Here is a 22,930-nt window from a genome sequence, read left to right as displayed (position 1 = left end):
TATCAGTTCAAACTATTTTAGTATATGTTATATACATCACTGATACATATACATTATCATTTATTAGGACTTACTCAATTGTTCATAGATAAATATGTTTTAATGTGTTAATTTGCAACATGATGAATTACTGTAAAAATCTATACACTCATAATTTAAAGAAAACCTCAGACACTTGAATGGGATCCAAAATATATTTTCAAATGCACATCCATGAAATTTAAAAAATGAAATTTTAAATTTATTTTTAAGTAAACTATTTTAAATTATTGACTTGTATATACTCAAATGGAAAAATACCAATTTAACATCATATTGAAGAAAGAGAATTCCTATTTTATTCAATCATAAATGAGTACATCCGTTAGCGGCCAAATGTGCCATATATGATGCTCCAATAAGGTTAAAATTACATTCCTTAATTTGTGTATACAAACTTACTTCATTTACAAGTTCCGGTCGTGAATATCGTTTAAATTCTTGTTCCATTTCTTCCGCAATTTCCTCGATAATCCATTTGTTCTTGACCTGGTTCACTAGTGCCATCAAAATAGAGCCACATTTCATCGTTACCGCAAATTGTTTTGCACATCGAGTGAAATACAAATAATGTTGCTTCATGGCCATCTTGGCAGAAGTATCTCCACCCTTCGCAAGTTCAGATATTTCGGTGGAATCAACGTTGGGCTTACCTCCGAAGAACAGATAATCAACAATTAATCCTCGACCACTCGCAAGATCTTCAAACCCAGGTGAATATACTCCTTGGTAATAATGGTTACTTGCAAACCGAACAATGGCATCATCAAGTAGATGCGTTTGATTATTTACGCCACTTGTTGGAATTTGTAAATATCCCATTTCGGTGGAAACAACAATTGGACTGTTGGTGGCTTTGTTATTGGTGATGAGGGCGGCTCCAAGTCCAGAGCCCATGCCTAAGATGGCTGTATTTGCTGTTGTAGAAATTAGTGATGAATTTTCTGGACCAAATAATTTTTTGAAGTAGGAACTATAATTCCCCTGTTTGCTCGAGGAAACAATTCCATATGCGCCTGCTTCAAGATCATTAATTATTAAAGAATGATTAATTGGACTTAGAAATGTATTGATCTTCGAGTGATAAATGGTTCTGTCGTGTCCCATCCAGTTGTTGAGACAGACTGAGCCTTTGCCTCGGAGGCCAGCAATTGCATATGCTGCTCCTCGACAAATGGCTTCTGGGAGATTATCCTTGATTTCTTTCCTAATAGTATCAATAGCACCGTAAAAGTCACTCGCTGAACTTAAAGGAATTTTATTTAATTCAATAAATTTTGTTGGATCAAAGAAATTCGTAAATCTAAAACGGGCACCACTTGCACCAACATCAGCACCTAAGCAAAAGGGTATTTTCGTATCAGTTTTCCAGGCTTTCATTGGAGCAAGGGTACTTGAAAGATTCATCGAAAAAAAAAGGAATTAACGTCTTTTTTAATTGAATTTTCGGAGGGTTCGTCATAGTAATTGTTTAACCCATTTTTCTGGGCAGTTGTGAGAAGCACGATAAGCTCGAATTTTGACTGTTGTGCCGATTATTTCCACAACAATTTCGAAGTAAACCACTCATTTACTTGGATAAAAACGGTTTGTTTGAAAAAAACCCTGACTTGAGTAAAAAACTTTACTATGAAAAAGTTTGTAATTGAATTGTGTTTAATCGTAGGCCGTTATACACACAACCAATTATCGTCTCAATTTATTTATGATCAAAATAATTTGAATTTTTGGTTAACGAATTTTGAATTTAAATAGGTTTTTCGGACTTTATTAAAAGACATAATATTTCCAGTATATTATTCAAATATATTTTGAACAATTTTAGAGTGGTTCCGACTTTTGGAGATGTCCCTTCGGAAAATGAAAGATCATTCGGACTCTAGAAATTGTGAATCTTTTCGCTTAAAATTTTGAAGATAAAATATATAAAATGAAAATTATTTATATTTATTATTCCTTGATTTCTTCTGATGGGTTTCGTGAAAAATTAAGTAATTGCTGTGCTTGAGCTATAATACAAATTGAACACTTTGTTAATTTTACCTCACATGTCATTCAATAACGTACTTAATTCATGTCGAAAGATAAAAAAGGGAATGATGAGTATGTTTTAATGAAACAAATCTATGATAATCTTCAATTCCTCGATTATGAAATTGAATTCGATCCAGTAAAGCGACACTTACCATATTTAACTCCAATTTATTTTGCAATTCCTGGGCAATCTGCAAAAGAGCAATTTGATTACTTTGCTTCTCTTTGCATATGGATGATGCAATCTTACTTAGGAAGTGATATTGAAACACCATCAGATTATGATGAACCTGCGCAAGTTGCAGATAATTTAATTCTTGCACTTCCATCAATTGGATTTAAACTCAACTTTTCATCATCCAAACTTGTTTCAGGTCATGGTCTTGCAGTTTGTACGATTCTTGATGCTATAATACGTTTAACTCTTAAAAAACGACATTTTACACCTAATCCACTCCGTGTTATCAGCGGCATTGGAGGTACTGAAGATGTCCAAGTTGTAGGTGAAGAAGAAGATGAAGATGGAGTAATTGATGATGCAATAGATATTCAATCAGACGATGAAAATGAAGACAATGAATCAGTTGACTTTAATCAAATCAGCACAGGCAAAGTCATTGATTCACTAGAGCTCAAAACTGAAGCAGAGAAAGTTGCATCTCGATTACAGATTCATATTCCATCTGCCAAAAGTGATTGGCGCACACATTTTGCACAAATGAATCAGCACCAACATCGAATCACTGAAATCATCACACAGCTCACACCAATTCTAAGTAAAGTTGGGGCAAATGTTACAAAAGCAGTTCAAGCAATCGAAACGCGTGAAAAAACACTTAACCAAAGGTTCGAAACGAGTGTTTCTGATTACGCGGCGAAGGCATCTGAACTTGCAGTTGTCGAAAAGGTTTATCGTGAAAGAGTTGAACATGTTAATGCTCTACAAGAAGAATTAAATTCTGTTGCAGCAAAACTTGATTCAACAAAACAAAATTTAAGCGAAAAACAAAAGGAAGTGAGTGATAACTCACCTTTGATAAAGATAAAACAAGCAATAACGAAAATGAGAGAAGAAATTAAAGAGCTTGAATTGAGATCATCAATTTTACAAAGATCGTTAACACAAACATGGATTGATGATAGAGAAAATTAATTTATAAAATATGATTTTTTTTACTTTATTTTGCTTTGTTTGTTAAAGATTGAACTTTGTGATCAAGAAAAATTTGTTTTGTGGAATACGTTAAATTATTATTTATTTGGTCAATGAAAATTATCTACCAGAGAATCTTTTTTTGGGCTTCAACAATTTCAATGAATTTGTGGTTAACAATAATCTTTAGCGGGTCACTTTTACTAGGAGGAATGGCATCGTTCAATGTAATTCCATCAATTCCCCATCTCGCAGTTGAATCAACTTTACCATTTTTAAATCACTTGCTAGTAATATTTGCATCTATTTCAATATTTGGCGTTACACATTCGCTTCATAATTATTTAAAAACGAATTACCTTTTCCAAAGCAGAAATTGGAATTCTAAACGTATTTCTATCGTCGCTTCTGGGGTGGCCCTCGGTGTGACACTTTTTATAATCCAGTTTGTTTCGATTCAAAAACATCAGACAATTTGTTTTTTAAACTTTGTTGCTTTTCTTTTAGCAGGTATCATCTTTACACTTTCAACGAACTTTTGCTCAAATAGATATCAAAAATTAACTGCTATTGAAAAAATGTTCAAATATTTTGAAGTAATTTTTGGTGTTTTGTCAATTATTTTATTTAGCAGATCTTTCATTGTCAATAAATTAGACGGGCTTTATGCAATTTCTTCAATATGTCAATATGTATTTTTCTTAATTCTTTCATTTCGATTCATTTTTTTAGGATATGTTATTTATGGAAATACATTTACAAAAATTCAGTAAACTTTTTATTTGTGATAAATGTTTGTTAGTTTTAGTGATATCATTTTATAAAAAAAAAATTTTGCTTATGTTTAAAATCAAAGCATCATTTAAACTTTTTGAACAAAACACGATAATTTTTCACTCATTTGTTACTATCGTCGAAAATCAATGTATTTCCACTTTTTGGTAAGTTTACACAAATTATTCTGAATGTTTTTTTGCATCGTTTGCGCAGCCCTTGCAGAAGAATATCTTTGTTTTGCACCAACCACTCAAGCGCAACCTGTGCCTGATATGGAGTTGGCATATATTCAAGTTATAACAAGACATGGAATGCGATCACCAATTGAACTTTACTTAAATCGTACTCAACGCGGAAATTGGACATGTAACGAACCAGACTTAATTGCACCCAGGACATCTACATCTCCTTCTAGGCATTATCGCCATGTTTTCCATAAGATTGATGAAAGATATGTTGATTATCCACCTAGCTGCCAAACTGGTGATTTAACAACTGAAGGAATGATAGAGCATCTAGAGCTCGGCAAAGCATTTCGCAAATACTTAGTTGATACGTTAAAATTCCTTCCTGAAAAATTAGATCCAAAAATTCTACAATTTCTTTCATCACCTGTAGACAGGTGTTTCCGAAGCGCAGAATCATTTATTAATGGTCTTTATGAACCAGCTAATTCCAATGAAGTTCTTACTATTCAAACCGGTTCAGATTCCTCCTCTACACTTGTTATTAAGGGAGGTCCATGCAAAGAGCTCACGGAAGCTCTTCATGAATTCGAGTCGGGTGAAGAAATGTTTTCAGTTGTTAAAGATACATATCCATATGTTAAAGATGCACTTTCAGCGCTTGGAATTGGCGAATGTACATACTCCAACGTTAAGAGCCTTTGCTCTTGGACGGCTGCCTTCTCGTGTAGCGACAACGAATTGCCAAAGTACATCACGCAAACCGTCATTGATCGTTGCAACGATTTTAACGGTTACCTCCAATATCAAAGGTATCATCGTCTTAAATACGGCCCTGGCCTTGCAGCTTCTTATATTCTACGTGATGCTTTTAGGGTCGCAGATGAATCCCTTGGCACAATGAATGGTAAAAAATTCACACTTTTAAGTGCACACGATACAACAATTTCTGCTGTTCTAGTTGCACTTGGTAACTTGAACAAATATATGCCTCCATACGCTTCTTATTTATCAATGGAGATATGGAGAGCAAAGGATCAACAGTTGTACGTAAGATATGTGTTCAACGGTGAACCAGTTGTTATAAGCGCATTTAATGAATCACTGGTAAGGTTTGATGACTTTAGACATAGCATTGCAAAAAGCATTGACTATTGTCATGATTTTCCTAAATAAATAGTTGTTTATAGTTAAAAAAAATCGTGACACTTTTGATCGGTTTTATTGAAATCGTTTTCAAAAAGTCGAATTTCACTTCATCAGTTTACATTGCAATTTCCTCTGATTTAGTTCGAATTAAATTGGCGATTTCGTTATAATATATTCAATGAAAGTGTAAGAGCTGTTTCAAGATATTAAAATTGATTCCAAATATTGATTTAAAATGTTAAATTAACTTAATAAATTTTATCTTTAGCATTAATATTAATTCCTTTTTGCGCAAGAAGTAGTTTGACGATATCAATGTAACCATTTTGAGCTGCTCTCATTAAAGCTGTTTGAAATAATTTAATTCATTATTAAATTTTTTTAAAAAACAAAAAAAAAATTTGAAAAAAATATTGAACGCAATAAATAAACATTATCTATCGCATTTAATTCAATTCCTTCTTGTTCAAGGAGTAATTTTACGACCGATGTATTACCTTTAAAAGATGCAATCATAAGTGGTGTCCAAAACAATTTGAACTAATTCCAAATAATTTTATTAAATATCAAATTAATGCAATGAATTATTTATAACACAAATAAATATCTCTTTTATTAATGTTAATTTGTTTATTTTTAAGAAGATATTTAACTATTTTTGAATGGCCTTTCCAAGATGCTTCGAAAAGTTCCCCCATAAATAATATGAAAGGATATCTTCTATATCATATTGTTTATAATTAAGGAGTAATTTTACAATTTGATAGTTTCCATTTCGAATTGCCAAAAAAAGAGCATTATGAAAGACAATTCCTTTTTTTTCAAGAAGTAATTTAACTATTTCTATGTTACCACTTCTACAAGCAAACATAAGTGCATTAAAAAATAATTTGAATAATTTCCAAAAATTATTTCAAAATATTAAATTATTTAATCAAATTTCAAATATAATAAATAAGTAGATGTAGCATTAATATAAATATCTTCCCTTTCAAGAAGCAATTTAACGATTTCTATATTACCTTTCGTAGATTCTAACATTAATGCAGTTATAAATATTTCAATAAGACGCTGTCAACCAAATAAACGGTCTTTTCAAATCAGAAAATCAATTTTTTTCATTTTCAACTGAATCAAATTTAAAAAAAATATAAATAAATAAGTATACATATTCTATTCAATAAAATTATCTTAACCAAATTTTGTTATCTTGTTTTTATATGAGCAATCTCCAAAATTCCAAAATGCTTTTTTGGGCTTTAGGATTAAATACAGAAGTTCGAATTAAATAAATACATAGAACTAATAATAGTCAATGTTAATTTATATAATTTTTCTGTAGTTTTCATTTTGTTTTTAAGTTATACAAGATTTTCAATATCTATAGATCAGAGCAAAAATTCGAAAATCTGTCTTTGCAATTTTTTATAATTTATATGTTCTATAAATAGGATAATTCTTGAAACAATTTATTCATTATTGGAGGCTCTGGACAAAAAAGAAAAATTAACTTTTTGAATTAATTTTGCGGTTACAAATCCAAGATTTGAATGTGGGAAGTCAAATTTTAATACTTTACAAAAAAAATTTGAGAGCAAATCCATCAAGATTCGTTCCTCCACGAGTGAGCGATAGTCACAACAAGTAATCACAAAATTAAACAGAAGATAAAAATGTTTCAAACATTTTTTCAACAATACTTGTATATACTGGTTTAGATGTGGTTAATTGATATATCCAGTCTTTACTTAGATGACCGTTTGTGTATTGTATCGACACGAATTTAAATGGAAAGTGACTAAATTCAAAGGAAATTTTTAAAAAATTATTATATCTTCATAAAAATTTGTCTACTGTTCTTATATGTTAAAATCTGATATGTATTAAATACATTACAAATAATTTTAGAATTAAAAAAAATTCTATAAGAGGGAAAATTGGTTGACAGTGTCTTATTTCAATTAATTTGAGAATATAATTTTTAAACATAAATTTTAAATAAATTTTGCCAAAATTAACATCAACTTCTTCTTGTTTAAGGAGGAATTTAACAAGTTCATTATTTCCTGATCTAATAGCTAAAAGAAGAACATTATTTGGAAGTTCAATCTTTCCTAAAACATTTTGAATGAAGTAAAAATTTCCAATTTTTGCGGATTCATTAATAATATCATCATCAATATTCATTCCTTCCTTTAATAAAAAGGAAAAAATTTCATAATTTTGATATAAAACGCAAATTTTCCCTAATTTTTCTAAACTAAATGGTGATGATTCGGGATTATTCCAATCATTAAAATGATTATAATCGTAATCATCATCACCATAGCCCATATAAATATCATCACTATCGTCGTCACTATAACTATCATCACTATAACTATTAAAGTTTGGATTTTTTTCTAAATGACCTAATTCATTTTCAAATATATATTTAAAGATGTCATTTCGATGAAACATAATTGCTGCTTCATAAGCACCTTTAAATGATAAATGATTTTGTTCACATAAATGAATAATTTCTTCATTTCCGCCTACAACTGCATATTTACCTGTATTACTTATGTTATTACCATTTAATAATAAGCATTTAAAACATTTAACTGATGAAAAAAATGATGCATAATCAATTAATGTAACATTTTTTTCATTAATAAATGAACACTTTTCATAAAGTGACAATTTAATTTTTTGATTATAATCAAAATTACTTTGTGATAACATTTCTTGAAGTTTTTCTATTTCATCATTTCGAATAATTTTTGCAATTTCACTTGGATTATGTCCTTCTTTAATTAATTGCTTATGAAGTTTAAAATCATCCTTCGATAAATCATAATAATTTCTCCTGGCTTCTTCATGAAGGTTTCGTACGAAAATTTTAATGAATCTTATATTGAATTTCTCGAAAATTTGTTTATGGAGTGTATTTATAAATTGTAAAAGTAAACCTATGTTATAATCACGTGATATATAAAACAGAAATGAAAGTCTACAAATCGTCATACAAAATGAATAAGAATTATTCTGATCAAAAAGTTTTAAAAGTTTTTCAACAGTTAATCAACATTACCTTCTTTTAAACCAAATACAATGTTTTCAAGAGATAAGAGAATTTTCAAGCTTTCGTCTCCATTTACTTTCATTTACAGAATTTGAGTTCATCCAATATAAAAGTGACAAATTTGTCAAAAGAAATTTTGATCAATTGGCACACGATGATTTCCAACTGCATATTTTATAGAATCTGGTTGCTTACGAATAATTCTTTATTCCCACATAAATTGCATATTGTTAAAGCAATATTCAAAAGAAATTGGTCTCTGAATCCACTAAAGCTCAAATAATTAATTCATTCAAAAAGATTTATAAAAATGATATTTTTTCCAATATCTGAGAACACCTCATAATTGTTATTTCGATCAAATAGAATATCTTTCGAAATAATTGATATTGCAGAAAATCGGAATCAAGAGACAGAATAGATGGAATAAAATAATAAATTTTTATCCGATACTATAAGAGAAAGGCATCCGAAGGTGTCCTTTTACAATTACACTTGAGCATAATTCGCATGAAAACGTCATAAGAAGTTTTATACTCAGTATCCTAAACGATAAATTAAAATGAATGGGAAATCATCGTATTCATATTCAAAAACGAATGAACGACCGTTAATTTATTTCTATATTTTATTTCAGCTTTTTGTAAATACGATACAAGAGAGCTCTATTTTATTAAAATATATTACATACATTACATTATAGTTGTGAATGTAATAGTGGTGCAATTTCACGAATTTTGTTTTGCAATACAATTTCATTTGCTTCAGTCATCGAACCGATTTCCAATGCATTTACAAAACTAATGTATACCTTCCTGAGTGCGCTTAGCTTTAGCTTCTCTGGGATCCGCAACGAGAGGTACTGCGCGAGTGCGTTTTGCGTTAGGAGTCGTTCTCGTCTGATTTTTTCGCACAAATTAGATCTTGCAAGAAGTCGTGAGAACCTTTGAAGCGATACTGTTTGGGGAATGAAGCGCTCTTCGGTGAGGGACTTTTCTATCAAAGATGAGCTAATTTTGCCGATTATCACAGATAAAAAATTTATCTGAATTTGACGATCAATGGCTTTCTCAAGTGCTTTCCGTATCCTCCTTGTGTTGCAATATAGTTTGCACCTGATTTGGGCTGATGTTAACTTTTCGCCGTTGATCGAATTTTCATATTCGATTTTGTGAACATGAACAGTTTTACTAACAGCTAGAAGAGAAGCAGGATTAGAGGTACCGAAAACACATGATTTAGACTTGGAAAGATTTGGAAATCGAGGATCTGTTAAAGATATGTATGGAATTACTTCACATGGATCTTCAGGATAACATAATGATGCAGCTGCAAATGAACCGTGTGTCACAAGGTTTGGTGTTTTGCCATATATCATGACCGGTTGTTCAGTTATTATGTATTCCCATAATTTAGATATTTCATTGAAATTGGTGTTGAGAACATTTTTGATGTCGTGATCAATGAATCTATCATTGGCACGATAAGCATTTTCATTTGATGTAAGTAAATTTTTGGTTGATGAATTTGGAATAATTGAAATTGAACCATTAAAGAGAGGGAGCTCAAAATTAGAACTTGGCAATGAACAAAGGTGTGATTCCCATTTTCCAACAAAGTTTTCAATTAAAGAATAAATTGTTTTTGGATCCATTGATACTACAATTGTAATTGATTCCATCAGATTCATAAACAATGGATAATAAGGGAAGGATGTAACTATCACAATTGAAAATTGTTGGAAGTTTCTTTTGAACGAAGAATTTGGAATTGAGACGAAGGCAGAATAGCAAAAATATTTTTCAAGCTTAAAACAGAATGAGGTTACGCCTTGCTTTAAAGGGGTTGTACTTTCTGGGAAACAATTTAGCTTTAGAATTTTAATTTGGCTTTCTGTAAGGATGCTGTCTTTTGGTTGTTTAATGAGAACAGGCCCTATTCGCTCATCGAACTCAAGCAAGTAAGTTCCTATGATTGACATCGATGATTTTTGTGCGAAATCAGGTGGAAGATTTTGAATGTCAGCTGACTTTCAATTTGAACTGTTTTGCCTCCATTTAAAGTTTTTGAATGGATTGAAAATCGACTTTACTGAAAATACAAAAACCTTCAACACCGGTTGTGTAACGATTAAAACCGTCGAAACAATCCAAAATGAATAACGACGTCCAAATTAACGGTCTCCAGTCCTATGATGGAATTTTTGAATGCGTCTCTCAGAATTGATTCCAGGATGATGAGTTATGGGCATTCTCTCTGTTTTTTCGATACATAGAATGCCTCATCTTGCGAAGGTATAATCAGATGATCTCGAAGAATTAGGGTATGTTAACGTTTTTTGGGGCGGTATATATATATATATACGTTTAATTTTAATAAAAATGATTGAAATCTTCGTATTGTGCACATCTATATTAATTATTTGCCTGATTTATAAACATAGATCTGTTGGTAGCAATGATGCCCCATATAAAAATTTTAATAATTCAAAGTTTTTTGAAGGAAATTATGTTTTTCAACCTAATTCCAAAACAGAAAAAACAAATAAATCATCATCACAAACACCTACAAATTACCGCTTTTCATCTATGTCACCGATGACAAAAATTCCAATGCGTTATCAAAAGCCTTCGATTTCACCAATACACAAAACATCGAGGAATAATTATTCAACAAACAAAGAAAATATACCATTTAATGGAAGTCAACCAATTTATAAATCAACGCATTTACATCATCACAAAAGGAAGTCATCTACAATTCTTTTTCCATGAAACTTTTTTTTTATAAAATATGTTAATAAACCATTTCATTAATCCAACAAAACCATTGTATTATCATATGATGCTGTAATTATTTGAGATGGGTTGTAAGGACTCCAATCTGCCTTAATTAATACCTGGTCATGTAATTCAAAAGTTTTTTTCAACTGTGCCGACTTCCATTCCCATATGAATAACGATCCTCTTGCATCACCACTTGCAAGGAATGACCCATCAGGTGACATTGTCATCCGGCATGCAAACGATTCGGGGTGGTGCCCGACAAACGACCGTTTAGAGTAAACGTTAAAATTCGGTGATGTTCTAAAAACAACAATTTCGCCTCCCATCTGCCCCATAACATATGGTTCGGTAGGGTGTGCTACTAATGCAGTTATATGTTTCATCCATGGTTCTTTAAGAACAGCTACTGGTCTTTCAATTCCATCTTCCCATAAAACTAATGCATTGTCTTCTCCGGAAGTTACAAAGTATTTGGATCCTGGAAGATAAGTAATTGCAGACATAGGCGCTGAATGGAATCTATATTCACGGATTGGACGTTTTTCACCATTGATACGAAAATCATAATGAACAGCTCTACCATCTTGAAGTGCTACTATACACTCTTCTTCGCGCCCTTCATTGGTGTTCATAATAAGTTGTGATGGAACTGAATCAAGAACTGCTCCACAAATGAAACCTTTTTCGGTATCCCAAAGTTTAAGAGCTTTTCCATAGCAACAACTTGCAATCCTAAATCCATCACGTGAAAATCGACAGTCAGAAACGCCTTGTTTATGACCAATATAAATTTGGATACATTGACGATCACCAGAAAGTGACCAAATACGAATGGTCGTATCAAGGGAGCATGAAAGAATCAAATGCCCATAAGTAGGAAACATTTCAACATTAGTAACTGAGGATGTATGATATGAGAATTTGTGAATTCGAGATTGAGGAAGAAAACACTCATGGCCTGGATTAGCTACATATGAGATTGGTTGCATAACCCATGAACGGCCAAGGTGATCTTTAATGTTAGTTGTATTGAGCCAAACTACTGTATTTGGTAATTCGTTATCACCGATACTTGGATACCATGTTCTGTTACGAATACGTTGAAGGTATGCTGTCTTTTCTGAGGTTGGAACTTGGGGTTTAGGTGCTTCATTTTCGTCCCATGGAATATCTCGATGTTTTTTATGACATTTCTTATGCTTTTTCTTTCTGCTTGGGTAATGAGATGCTTGCCACATTGCATCAGTCATTGATACTTCTTCAATTTGATCTTTTTGATTTTCTAAAATTGCTTTCTGCTCATCAATTGGTAAGTTCGCATTTATCCTCGGTACGAGTTTTTCTTCATTTCCTTGTTTGTTTGTTAGTAATTGAGGAGTTGGGTCAATAAATAAGGTACTTGTTTGCATTTAAAGTGCCTTTTTTTCGGGCGGCCCCTGTTGGGGCACCCCACGTTCTTTTTTCTGTGACATTAACGTCCCCTAAACGTACAAATGCAATGTAACTGGAAAAAAGTTTCTATTCACCACAAAAATATTAGACAGAAATTGGCTCAAAGAGAAGTGTTTGTAAATCCTATTTATGAAGGTTCTCGGTCTCAAAGTGAAATTGAAGAATTCATTCAATTACTTAATGAAGATTTTAATAATCAATCTTCAGAAAATTTTTCAGAACATCTAACAGAAATTAATAAAACCATAAGTGGGTATGATTGTGCATCTCTAGATATGATTTCTACAACGTCATTTGCAAGCTTATTAATTAATGCAGACTTTGAGTTTGCTACTGACCTCATGTGCCATGCTTCAATACTTTTTTGTATATCAAATCTTATTAAAACATCACATTTTTCCGAATATTTCTATTCAAATGGAATATTTGAAGCTGCTTTATCAGGAATTACAAGTGAAGAGAATATGGTTTCATTAGCCAGCCTTCGTATTCTTAGTACACTCATTTATGTTGCTCATTCATATCAGACGAATTTTAATATGAAAGCATTTCTTGATCAAATTACAGAATGCTCAAAATTATCAAATGCGCATGCTGACTCATGTGCCAGTATACTTTATTCATTCGTGTTGTTATATAATTTTGAACCTTATATTGATCAAATCCTAGCAACGATTTGTTATATTTTCGAAGATTCCCAATATGATAGTACATGGGAAAACATTGCATTGTTATGTCAATATCTTGTTCATACAGATATTCTTTATTTTAATTGTTTAGTACAAAGGTGGTGTTTACTTGGCGAAATTGTCGATCTTATAAATGATGTTACTAAATTTGCATCAAATATTTCAACTGTAGTACCAACATTAGATACTATATCCTATGTATTAGAAACAGTTGGACCAAAACAAATTTGTTTTGCAAGACGAATATCAATTTCTAAATATTATGAATTTATACAACATGCGAATTTAGAAATATCGAATTCTTCTTTAAAAATTTTGACTTTATTAATATTATATGGCGATATTGAAGTATTTCAATATTGCATGAATGAGAATCATAGTTTATTAGACCTTGTTTTTAGTGATATTTTTGATGAAGGTGCACCTTTTTATTATCAGATATCAATTGTGGAATTATCTTACGCAATGATATTAAAGAAAGATCTTAATGTGTTTTATAAATTGTTTGATCTTGGTTTCGTTCAAAAATGTTCTTTTTGTTTGGATAGTGATGATAATGATTTAATTTTGAAATACGTTGAAATTGTTTTTAATATGTTACAAGCAAGTCAACATACAAATGTAACTTCGTATTTAGTAAATGATATTATTCAAACAGATTTATCTCAAAGGTTCCAGGAATTGATTGATAATATTGATGATGAAGATAATGATATATTCAGATTTTGTGTGGATATTCGCGAGTTTTGTGAAACGGCAGCAAATGAATTTGAACAATGAAAAATAAAAATTTATTATGAATAAAGTTAATGTTGTTTTTATCTATAGTCAAAGATAAATAATTTAATGCTTGAAAAAAATAGACTAATATTCATTAAAAAAATTGTATTTTTATTTAAAATGAAATTGAATCTGACTGTGCATATGTATTTGATTTTGTAAATGAATGTGTTGGAAGTGGTGATATGTTTTCTCAAGGATGTTCAGATTTCAAATGCTTATTTCGATTACCGATGTTTTAGAATATATTAATAGAATTTATGTAATAGATAAATAGAAATGCTTTTTAGTTAAAATCATTTTGAAATACATTGAAAGAGTGAGAAATATCTGCTTGACGCTTTAGAATTTATAAACAATTTATAGTTTTAAGAAAAAAACATTTTCTGTTAAAAGAATGATATTCGTCCATAAAATTAGAGATACATTTTAAAAAACATTAATAGTATTAACAAAAAACTCATAAATCCGACACACCTTAACATATTTCTTTAAGGTATGAAAAGATATTTATTTAATTTCTCCCATCTTTAAAATCAAATCTGCATATAATATATTTTGGCATAATAATACCTCTTAGATATAGATAAATTGATTTCATTTTTAATTTGGATGCATACATAAGTTCTGTATTAAATATTTGTAATATTAAATATAACATATAAATATTGTCTTTAACATTAATATCAATTCCTTCTTGTTCAAGAAGTAATTTTATATTATGTTGGATAAGCTTTGAGAATTTTCAAACATGATTTATTTATCTTAAATATAATTTTAAAAGCTCTATTCTATTACATATGTTCAATTCATTATTAACTATAATTCATCCAAATAAAAATCGAAAATCAACATGCAAATCAGCTGATTTACTGAAAAATACCATTCCAGAAAATTGGCAAGTGTGATTTTGTCCAAGCCTTAATATGACATTTATGTCATTATAGATTGTTTATATTTTGAATTTGGAGTATTAATGTAATAGAACCTCAAAATGCTTTCGCTTAAGCACTTCTTTAAATCAATTATTTTCTATGAATTAATTTATCCATACATCATGATGATTATTTAAAATTTGATTGTATTATAACATTATTCGAAAATCTCTTTTATTTAAAAAAAAAATATTTCAAAATCATCTTGCACAAAAAATTCTTCTTTTCCTAACAATTAAATTAATACATAAAATCAATTTTCTTATTTTCTTTCCAAGAAGTCATTATCTTATCTAAATAGTAAAATAAATTTAAGTGCATAACATTTTATTTAAAAAAAATTTTCATTTCGTCTTTTCGTCGTTCTTTACGTTTTTCTTGGCAAAACTTGGCAGTTTTTGGTCTGCCCCATTTTGCAGCAAAATTTTTGATATATTTTGGTTTGCAATATGCAGTGGCAAATTCCCGTTTGTATACCATAAGTTTGGCTTGGCACCTGAATTAATCAGCATCAGGACAATTTTTTCTTTACCCATTTCAACCGCATGATATAACGGAGTTACTCCATTTTCGTTTGGCATATTCACATAAGCTCCGTTGTCAATCAATGTCTTTATCAGCGCTTCGTTTTCCAAGTTTATTGCCAAAAACAAAGGCGACTCACCTTTTGAGTTATAAATATTCACATTACATCTTGGGTCGATTATAATTCTTTCAGCAAAGTCTATTAAATCGTTTTGCAACATCAAGTTCAAAGGCGTATTGCCATATTCATCGATTGGATTTATCGATAACAAAGGAATTGCCAACAAATCTTCGAGAATTTCCATGTTCATTTCATGAACCAAAGTAACAAACAGATGTAGTGGATGTGGAGCTAACATTGACACTAAATTAGGATTATAATTCGGACATAACTTGATAATATCTTTGATCACTTTAGTGAATTTGTTCATTAATAAAAACTGTGTTACAAACAACCCATCAATGTTTGGTGTGTTAATGTCTTCTCCGCAATATGGTAATATTAATTTAAGTGCTTCGTAATTCTTTTGTTCAATCAAGCTAAACAACAGAGATGAGTAATAGTACGTGCTCGAATTAGGTTTGTTTGTGCATGCTTCATTTTGCAATAAAAATTTCGATCGCTCAAAATCGTTAATTGTGATTAAGAACATTAAAGGCGATAACTTTTCATAATCACAAGAATCTAAATCAATTTTGCTATCGATTAATGCTTGTGATATTGAAATATTTGGATTTCTTAATGAGTAAAAAAGAGCACTTTTCCCATCGGTGTTATCTTTGAGGTACACCGACGACCGTTTAGCGATAGCCTGAATGAAGACCGAATTGTTGGACGTTAAGCAAGCGTAATGTAATAACGGCAAGTTCGCAATTTTGAATTGAGAAATTGAAAGGTGGAACGTTTCCAATTGATATTGAAGCAAATCGAAATCGCTTAATGAAATCGAGTAAGCGAAGTTACTTATTTGGAATGGGAACAAAGAATGGAATAAAATAGTTTTGTTGTTTGACGTAAACATATCCATTAAAGAACAACGAACAATATGACGTAACAATATGTTATCAATTATTTCGTCATCGACTTCTTGTATGAATTTATAAGGCGAAATGTTACGAATCGAATTAATAATTTGTTTTGGCTCGATCGAATTATTACCAATAGTAATCCGTGTCATGCCAATATATTTTTCGGGGATTCTCGACATATCTATCGAAGGATAAATTAACATTTTGTTTTGTCGTTGAACTAAGTCAATTATATCCATAATTTCATCCATTGAAATTTGCACATCCCAAAAACGTTCTAACAATGTAATCGAAGCAGCCAAACGAAAGTTATCAATAATAAAAGGAAAAGATAAATTAATTATCGGATTACTTATATTCGATATAGCCAATTTAGTCGTCTCATTATTTAATCGTAATTTACATAACACAAAATGTATCCAAAATAATAAAACAGTGTTATGTGAGTCATAAACAAATTGTACCCTAAAAATATTCGGACCTATGAATAATCCGCCACATATATTATCTTTATGATTATGTAATGGTATAAATTCCCATTGACTTATCGGCAAGAAAAATATCACAGAAAAGTTCTTAGGATCAATTACAAGGTATTGTGGTAACACTTGTAATTGTTCATTATTTGTCATTTTATAATCACAAAAATACACAAATCCACTCGTTAATATGATAACATACTCATTTCCCTCAATTTTAATTGGCGTTTCCAAGATAACTGTACCTAAAACACAATCAGATTGTGGAAACATATGTTCATGTGAAAAATATAATTGGAATTCATATGAATAATCAACAAGTTTCTCAACTAAATCACTATGTGAGATTGTGGCTAATAAGATTAATGTCGTGATTGACTTCTCCGAATCGTTTTCGAAGTCCAATTTGATTTTATAGTTTGCTGTGTTTTGGATGTTTTTGATCCACGTAACCAAAACATTCCACGAATTGACCTTAAAATCAAAGCGCCCGATGATAGTAGAAACATATGGCATCATTACGGAAACTAATGTTTGTGATAACGCATGCTTTAATGCTGATAACATCGATTTGTCAGCAGTGATTACAGAAAATTGGTCACATAAAAGTTGAAGTACTTCTGGTAAGAAACATGTTATTCCATTTGATCCTAAATATGAAAAAACATTTTTTTGTAATGTGGAGATTTGTTCAATAACTGACTCGGAAACTCCTTTGAAAAAGGCTAAGCGGGAGACATAATCATCAACAAAGGATGAGCGTGCTAATGCGACATTTCGTTTACTCGCTCGTATTTTTTCTGATACAACTTGATATAATAATTTATGGGTACCAATAAAAACACCAGTGGAATAATCAAAAACATCACCAAAACCTTCAATGATTGGTTGGAATGGGAATAAGACATGTGATTCAGTATTGATTTCTATGCGAATTATTAATTGGTTGGGTTGAATTTTTAGAAATTCTGAGGCTTGACTATATATGGCATTCCAATTACATTCGGATAAAGATGATTTAAATGAAGATGGAAGATCTTTATTGTTGAAATTTAATGGGATTCGTATCGGAATGTCTGGAAAAGAATTATTAATATGATGAAGCGTAAACATAATTTTGTTGGTGTATTCAACTGATATGGGATACATAGTAAAATGTGGAATATCTTTCCAATTTAATGTATCTGATGCAGCTGATTGAACATGATAAATAACTTGTGGGAAAATATCAAATGGATGACATGGGTCAGGAATACTAATCCCAAATTCGGCATTTGAAAAAAAGAGTGTGTATTCTGTTTTAGAATTAAAAATTGGTAAGGATTTCAAATAATCAGATAATTCACGAGATGTGTTATTTTCGAGTTGTTTACAAGGACGTCGAGCTCGTTCCCCATTTTGATTTGCAACTAAGAAAATTGTTGGTTCCTCTTTCTTCATTAATTTTTTTGAAAGGAAATAAACGGTTTTTAAAAAATATTTTTTTACATAAACTCAAAAAAATCTTTAGAAAAAAGAAATATGACTTAATGAAACATAATTTAACTATGTTACTTGCTTTAGTTTGAAATTACATTCAAAAATGATATGCGGAAAATCATTAATTTGCGAGATCAAAGAAAATGGTTTATTTCTTGTGCTTCGCAGCTTCTTTGGCCTTGATGGATGCCCTCCATGCCTTATGTGCTTGTTGCTTGGTCTTGAAAAGTTCAGCTTTCTTTTCTTCATCTTTGATTACTCTCCATGTAACCTTTTGGTCAACCTTTGGAAGAGCGAAAAGAGATGGGATGGATTCTCCAGCTGGAAGCTTCTCAGTCTTTGTATGAACACGAACCATCTTTGCCTTATAGGCCTTAAGACGTTCAATGTTAGCTTGCTTGATTTCATCCTTTGTATGAACACGGAATTTATCCATAGCAATGCCCATGAATCTGGCACGTGATGGTTCAAATCCGGCAGCTTTAACTTCTTCAACAGTGAAGCCACGTCCAAGCCTTACTTTACGATTGTAGCGAACTGTTGGGCAATGAACAAGTGGGCGAAGTGGGCCTTCAACTGGTCTTGGAGCGATCTTTTTAGCACGGATTGCTCTGGCAATTTGACGCCTCTTCTTACGGGCTGGATCATCAAAATAGAACTTAATACGACGGAACCAATCCTTGCGAAGGTGATCGTTTGGTACTCTGTTGTTTTTGCAAACCATTCTGTTGAAAGGAAGGACCAAACCGTTACGATAGCATTCAAATTTGTTTACAACCATTCTCATGTTCCAATTTCTTGGTATTCTTTATAGAGAGCATAGATAAAATTAATTAAAAAAGTTATTTTTATTCAACATCAAAATGCAGTGTCTAGTCGGAAAATATTTGCGATTATTTTAATATCTAAAATGGATTTATATTCGAAATCAAAAGGATCAAAACAAGAGAGTTGTATTGCTTTATATTCAAAATGCAATCGAAATTCGTTTTTAATGTAAATTTACAGGATTTTCCAATACTATATTGATTTTTGATGATATCACATTAAAAAAATTACAATTCAACAAAAAGGTAGTTGCCAAATGAATGTCATTCATGTTTTCATGATTTTGCATTTGATAAATCATATTTTAAAGGGAATTACTTTTGCAAATGGATTGATCAAAAAATTGTTTTTACCTATTCTTTGAATTCTTGGGTTGGAAAATTTTGCGATTGGTAAAAACGTTTTGGCAAATTTTAGTTTAACACGCATGATTATCCATTTCTTTACATACTTCTATTTTCAACAGTTTTGACCTAACTTTCCATTGAAAAAATAGTCACGGAACATGCTTAACGTTCGAGTTATGTGATATGAAGTTGACGGACCATTTTTTTTTGTATAGTTTACGATTATCTGGTGACGTTTAAATTGGTGATAATTGAATACACAGATTTTATTTCAATTTAGCCAAGATTTCGTTTTCGGGCAAAACGACGCTTTTTCAATTTTTTCAATTTAAAGTATTTAATGAATTCAGAACCACTTATGATGATCAAGGGTTGGCTTATGGAGAAGGCAAGCAAACTTTTATCATGTAAGCAATGGTATTGTACCTTATTCAAAAACAAACTCTCATTTTTTGCAAATGAGCAAAGTTTATATCCAAACGAAATCATTAGACTCGATCAAATAAAACACGTTCATAAGATAAAATGTGAACCAAACCCAGGGTTTACTTTAGAACTTAAGGATAATAAGGAGAAATTTCTTTTTTGCAATTCTCAACAAGAAATAGAAAGATGGATTGGAGCACTGAAGCCTAAACACAAAGAACATCCAATGGGTGTTGATGATTTTGAGATCCTTCGTTTAATTGGCGAAGGATATAGTGGGAAAGTATATCTTTCTCGTTGTAAAATTAATCAGAAATTATACGCTATTAAGGCCATTGACAAATACAAGCTTAACTCGCAGGCAAAAGCGTCACAAGTTCTTTCTGAACTTAACATTTTGATGAAAGCTAAACATCAGTTTATTACACATCTTTATTATGCATTTCAAGACTGCGAGAAATGTTATCTAGTTCTAGAGTATGTTGCTGGTGGCGATCTTCGCTTTCATCTTGAAAATAATGATACATTTTCTCAAAAACAGATAAAATTATGGCTCGCTGAAATAGTAATAGCTCTTAAAACTCTACACAAAATCGGCGTTATTTATAGAGACCTTAAACCCGAAAACATTTTAATCGATGTTAAAGGTCATATAAAACTTGCTGATTTTGGGTTATCTAAGCAACAAGATGCAAATGATTCATCTTTTTGCGGAACTGTTGAATATCTTTCACCTGAAATGTTAAATGGTGAAGAACAAACTTTTTCTATTGATTGGTGGGGACTTGGAATCCTCGCTCATAGGCTCATAACTGGAAGGCTTCCATTTTCCTGCTTTAATCGTCGTAAATTGTTCGAAAAAATTCGTTACGAAAAACCGAACATCCCAAAAACCGTCGATGAAGTCACCGCTTCGTTTATAAACGGTCTCCTTGAAAAGGATCCGAAAAAGAGATTAGGACCGAACATAACAGAGCATCCATACTTTGCTGGAATTGATTGGAAGAAGGTTGCAAAGATGCAAACAACACCGGAATTTTCTCCTTATGTTCCAAATGATGATAGTGTTATCAACTTTAGTGAAAATTATACAAGCGAAACTGTGCCATCATCACTAAGTTCAAACTCTGATGAATCAGTTTTGGATATTCAATCTTTTTCTTATGTTGATTGTTCAATTCCAAGAGTTATATCATTTGAAAATTATTCTGAAGCACAAACTAAAGAAGGACTTTGTGCTAATTAGTTTTTGTGCTTCATATGTGTATTTTTAGTAAAGATTTCATGAAAACAATTTTAAAGTTTTTTGGGTGCCCTTTAAAATCATTTCATATCACATGTCTTTTGGTCATACATTAGATGAGTAAAGTCAAAAGGAAAATCCCAAAGGTGATTAAACCAAATGACCAAAGAGTGGAACTTAATGCTCCAAAGAAGCCAGAAGAAAAAGCACCGGATAATGATGAAAATTTTGTCCCATCAAATTTATTCTTTAGCTATAATCCAGACCTTGGACCACCATTTCGTGTTATTGTTGATACAAACATGCTTTGGCAAACGTGTGCAGATAAAATAGATTTGATTGATGGGTTACAGAAATGTTTAGTTGCAAAAGTGATTCCTGTTGTTACAGATTGCGTCATTGCAGAATTAGAAAAACTTGGTCGTAAATTCCATTTAGCATTAAAATTAGCAAAGGATCCACGAATACGAAAAATTAAATGCGGATGTAGAGGAAATTATGCAGACGATTGCATTGTAGCAATGGTTCAACAAAACAGATGCTACCTTGTTGCAACAAACGACAAGGATCTCAAGCGAAGAATCCGTAAGATTCCAGGTGTTCCAATTATGTATTTGCATAATAATAAATTCCAAGTTGAACGACTTCCGGATAGTGATTTTGGCGGATCGCGAAACTTTTAAATGTCATAAATAAATTTAATATTAATTAATTTTGTTTATTGATATACAAATTCATTGAATTTCTGTACAGCAAAATTATATGCAGAAACATCTACACCATCCATTACTTGAAATATCAGAGTCGTGATGATAGGTTGTGGTGCAATCTTGAATTAGAAATAAAATATACTGGATGAAGAATACCATAAACTTGAACTTGTTGTTTTTCTGTAAGATTAAAATTAAAAACATCTGGGATGGAGCATTCAATTTGTGCTTCCCCATTAGTTATGATCATTTTATTCGTGACTAAATCAATTCTAAGAATCAGAAATAATAAAAAAACTTTCCAAAAACTCTAACTTTTTTCCCACCAAACGCGCCCTTTAGAGCATCGTTGATGGTGACATAGTGAGCATAATCCTGTGGGTCTGGATTTTCAAGGCTCATGAAACAAATTAAACAGGAACTTCATAACGGTTTTATTCAAAAGACAATTTTTTAAATTGATTTTAATCGTAATTTCTGTCCATCAATCCTTTTAATAAAGGATGCTATTATAGGTAAAGATCCTGAATGTACCAAAAAATCAAAAATTATTTATTATTTCATTTTCATTTTCTTCTGATCTTGAATTTTATCTTTATGATTTTGAGCATTATTTCTTTGATAATTATTTCTTTAACATAGACACAATAGTGATATCACTATGTAACGAAGTTGTATATGTATTTGATTCAGAATACATATTATATTAATGAATTCGCGTGTTGGCATTGGCGTTAATATACTTCAACTGTTTCTATTCCCAAGCTTAAATTTCCAATTTCTTCATCTTAATTTCCTATTACTAATAAGCGATTAGCACC

General features: G+C 31.1%; 8 protein-coding genes across 8 annotated transcripts; 4 read left to right on the top strand and 4 right to left on the bottom strand.

The window, feature by feature from the left end:
* Nucleotides 1–345: 345 nt before the first annotated feature.
* Nucleotides 346–1,446, bottom strand: GO595_008662 (Glucokinase 1; the record flags this gene model as incomplete). Its single annotated transcript, XM_067922261.1, has 1 exon — nucleotides 346–1,446. One exon carries the CDS (start codon nucleotides 1,444–1,446, stop codon nucleotides 346–348), a length of 1,101 nt encoding a protein of 366 aa, XP_067771428.1.
* A 667-nt stretch (nucleotides 1,447–2,113) lies between these two features.
* GO595_008661 (intraflagellar transport protein 57-like) lies at nucleotides 2,114–3,226 on the top strand (the record flags this gene model as incomplete). Its single annotated transcript, XM_067922260.1, has 1 exon — nucleotides 2,114–3,226. The coding sequence occupies one exon, from the start codon at nucleotides 2,114–2,116 to the stop codon at nucleotides 3,224–3,226; it is 1,113 nt and encodes a 370-aa protein (XP_067771427.1).
* Nucleotides 3,227–4,191: 965 nt separating this feature from the next.
* Nucleotides 4,192–5,364, top strand: GO595_008660 (histidine acid phosphatase; the record flags this gene model as incomplete). Its single annotated transcript, XM_067922259.1, has 1 exon — nucleotides 4,192–5,364. The coding sequence occupies one exon, from the start codon at nucleotides 4,192–4,194 to the stop codon at nucleotides 5,362–5,364; it is 1,173 nt and encodes a 390-aa protein (XP_067771426.1).
* Nucleotides 5,365–9,098: 3,734 nt separating this feature from the next.
* GO595_008659 (protein DENND6B-like) lies at nucleotides 9,099–10,382 on the bottom strand (the record flags this gene model as incomplete). Its single annotated transcript, XM_067922258.1, has 1 exon — nucleotides 9,099–10,382. One exon carries the CDS (start codon nucleotides 10,380–10,382, stop codon nucleotides 9,099–9,101), a length of 1,284 nt encoding a protein of 427 aa, XP_067771425.1.
* Nucleotides 10,383–11,213: 831 nt separating this feature from the next.
* On the bottom strand, nucleotides 11,214–12,596 carry GO595_008658 (WD40 repeat-like protein; the record flags this gene model as incomplete). The annotated part of the gene is made up of 1 exon (XM_067922256.1): nucleotides 11,214–12,596. One exon carries the CDS (start codon nucleotides 12,594–12,596, stop codon nucleotides 11,214–11,216), a length of 1,383 nt encoding a protein of 460 aa, XP_067771424.1.
* A 6,107-nt stretch (nucleotides 12,597–18,703) lies between these two features.
* Nucleotides 18,704–19,279, bottom strand: GO595_008657 (ribosomal protein L13e; the record flags this gene model as incomplete). Its single annotated transcript, XM_067922255.1, has 1 exon — nucleotides 18,704–19,279. The coding sequence occupies one exon, from the start codon at nucleotides 19,277–19,279 to the stop codon at nucleotides 18,704–18,706; it is 576 nt and encodes a 191-aa protein (XP_067771423.1).
* Nucleotides 19,280–20,088: 809 nt separating this feature from the next.
* Nucleotides 20,089–21,402, top strand: GO595_008656 (AGC family protein kinase; the record flags this gene model as incomplete). The annotated part of the gene is made up of 1 exon (XM_067922254.1): nucleotides 20,089–21,402. The coding sequence occupies one exon, from the start codon at nucleotides 20,089–20,091 to the stop codon at nucleotides 21,400–21,402; it is 1,314 nt and encodes a 437-aa protein (XP_067771422.1).
* A 113-nt stretch (nucleotides 21,403–21,515) lies between these two features.
* Nucleotides 21,516–22,082, top strand: GO595_008655 (rRNA-processing protein FCF1-like; the record flags this gene model as incomplete). Its single annotated transcript, XM_067922253.1, has 1 exon — nucleotides 21,516–22,082. One exon carries the CDS (start codon nucleotides 21,516–21,518, stop codon nucleotides 22,080–22,082), a length of 567 nt encoding a protein of 188 aa, XP_067771421.1.
* Between the last annotated feature and the right edge of the window lie 848 nt (nucleotides 22,083–22,930).

This window comes from Histomonas meleagridis (assembly GCF_020186115.1).
Source record: "Histomonas meleagridis strain 2922-C6/04-10x chromosome Unknown contig_68, whole genome shotgun sequence".
NCBI classification, from domain to species: Eukaryota; Parabasalia; order Tritrichomonadida; family Dientamoebidae; genus Histomonas; species Histomonas meleagridis.
The sequence above is the reverse complement of the archived record's forward strand: the minus strand, read 5'-3'. Positions and strand labels throughout refer to the sequence as shown.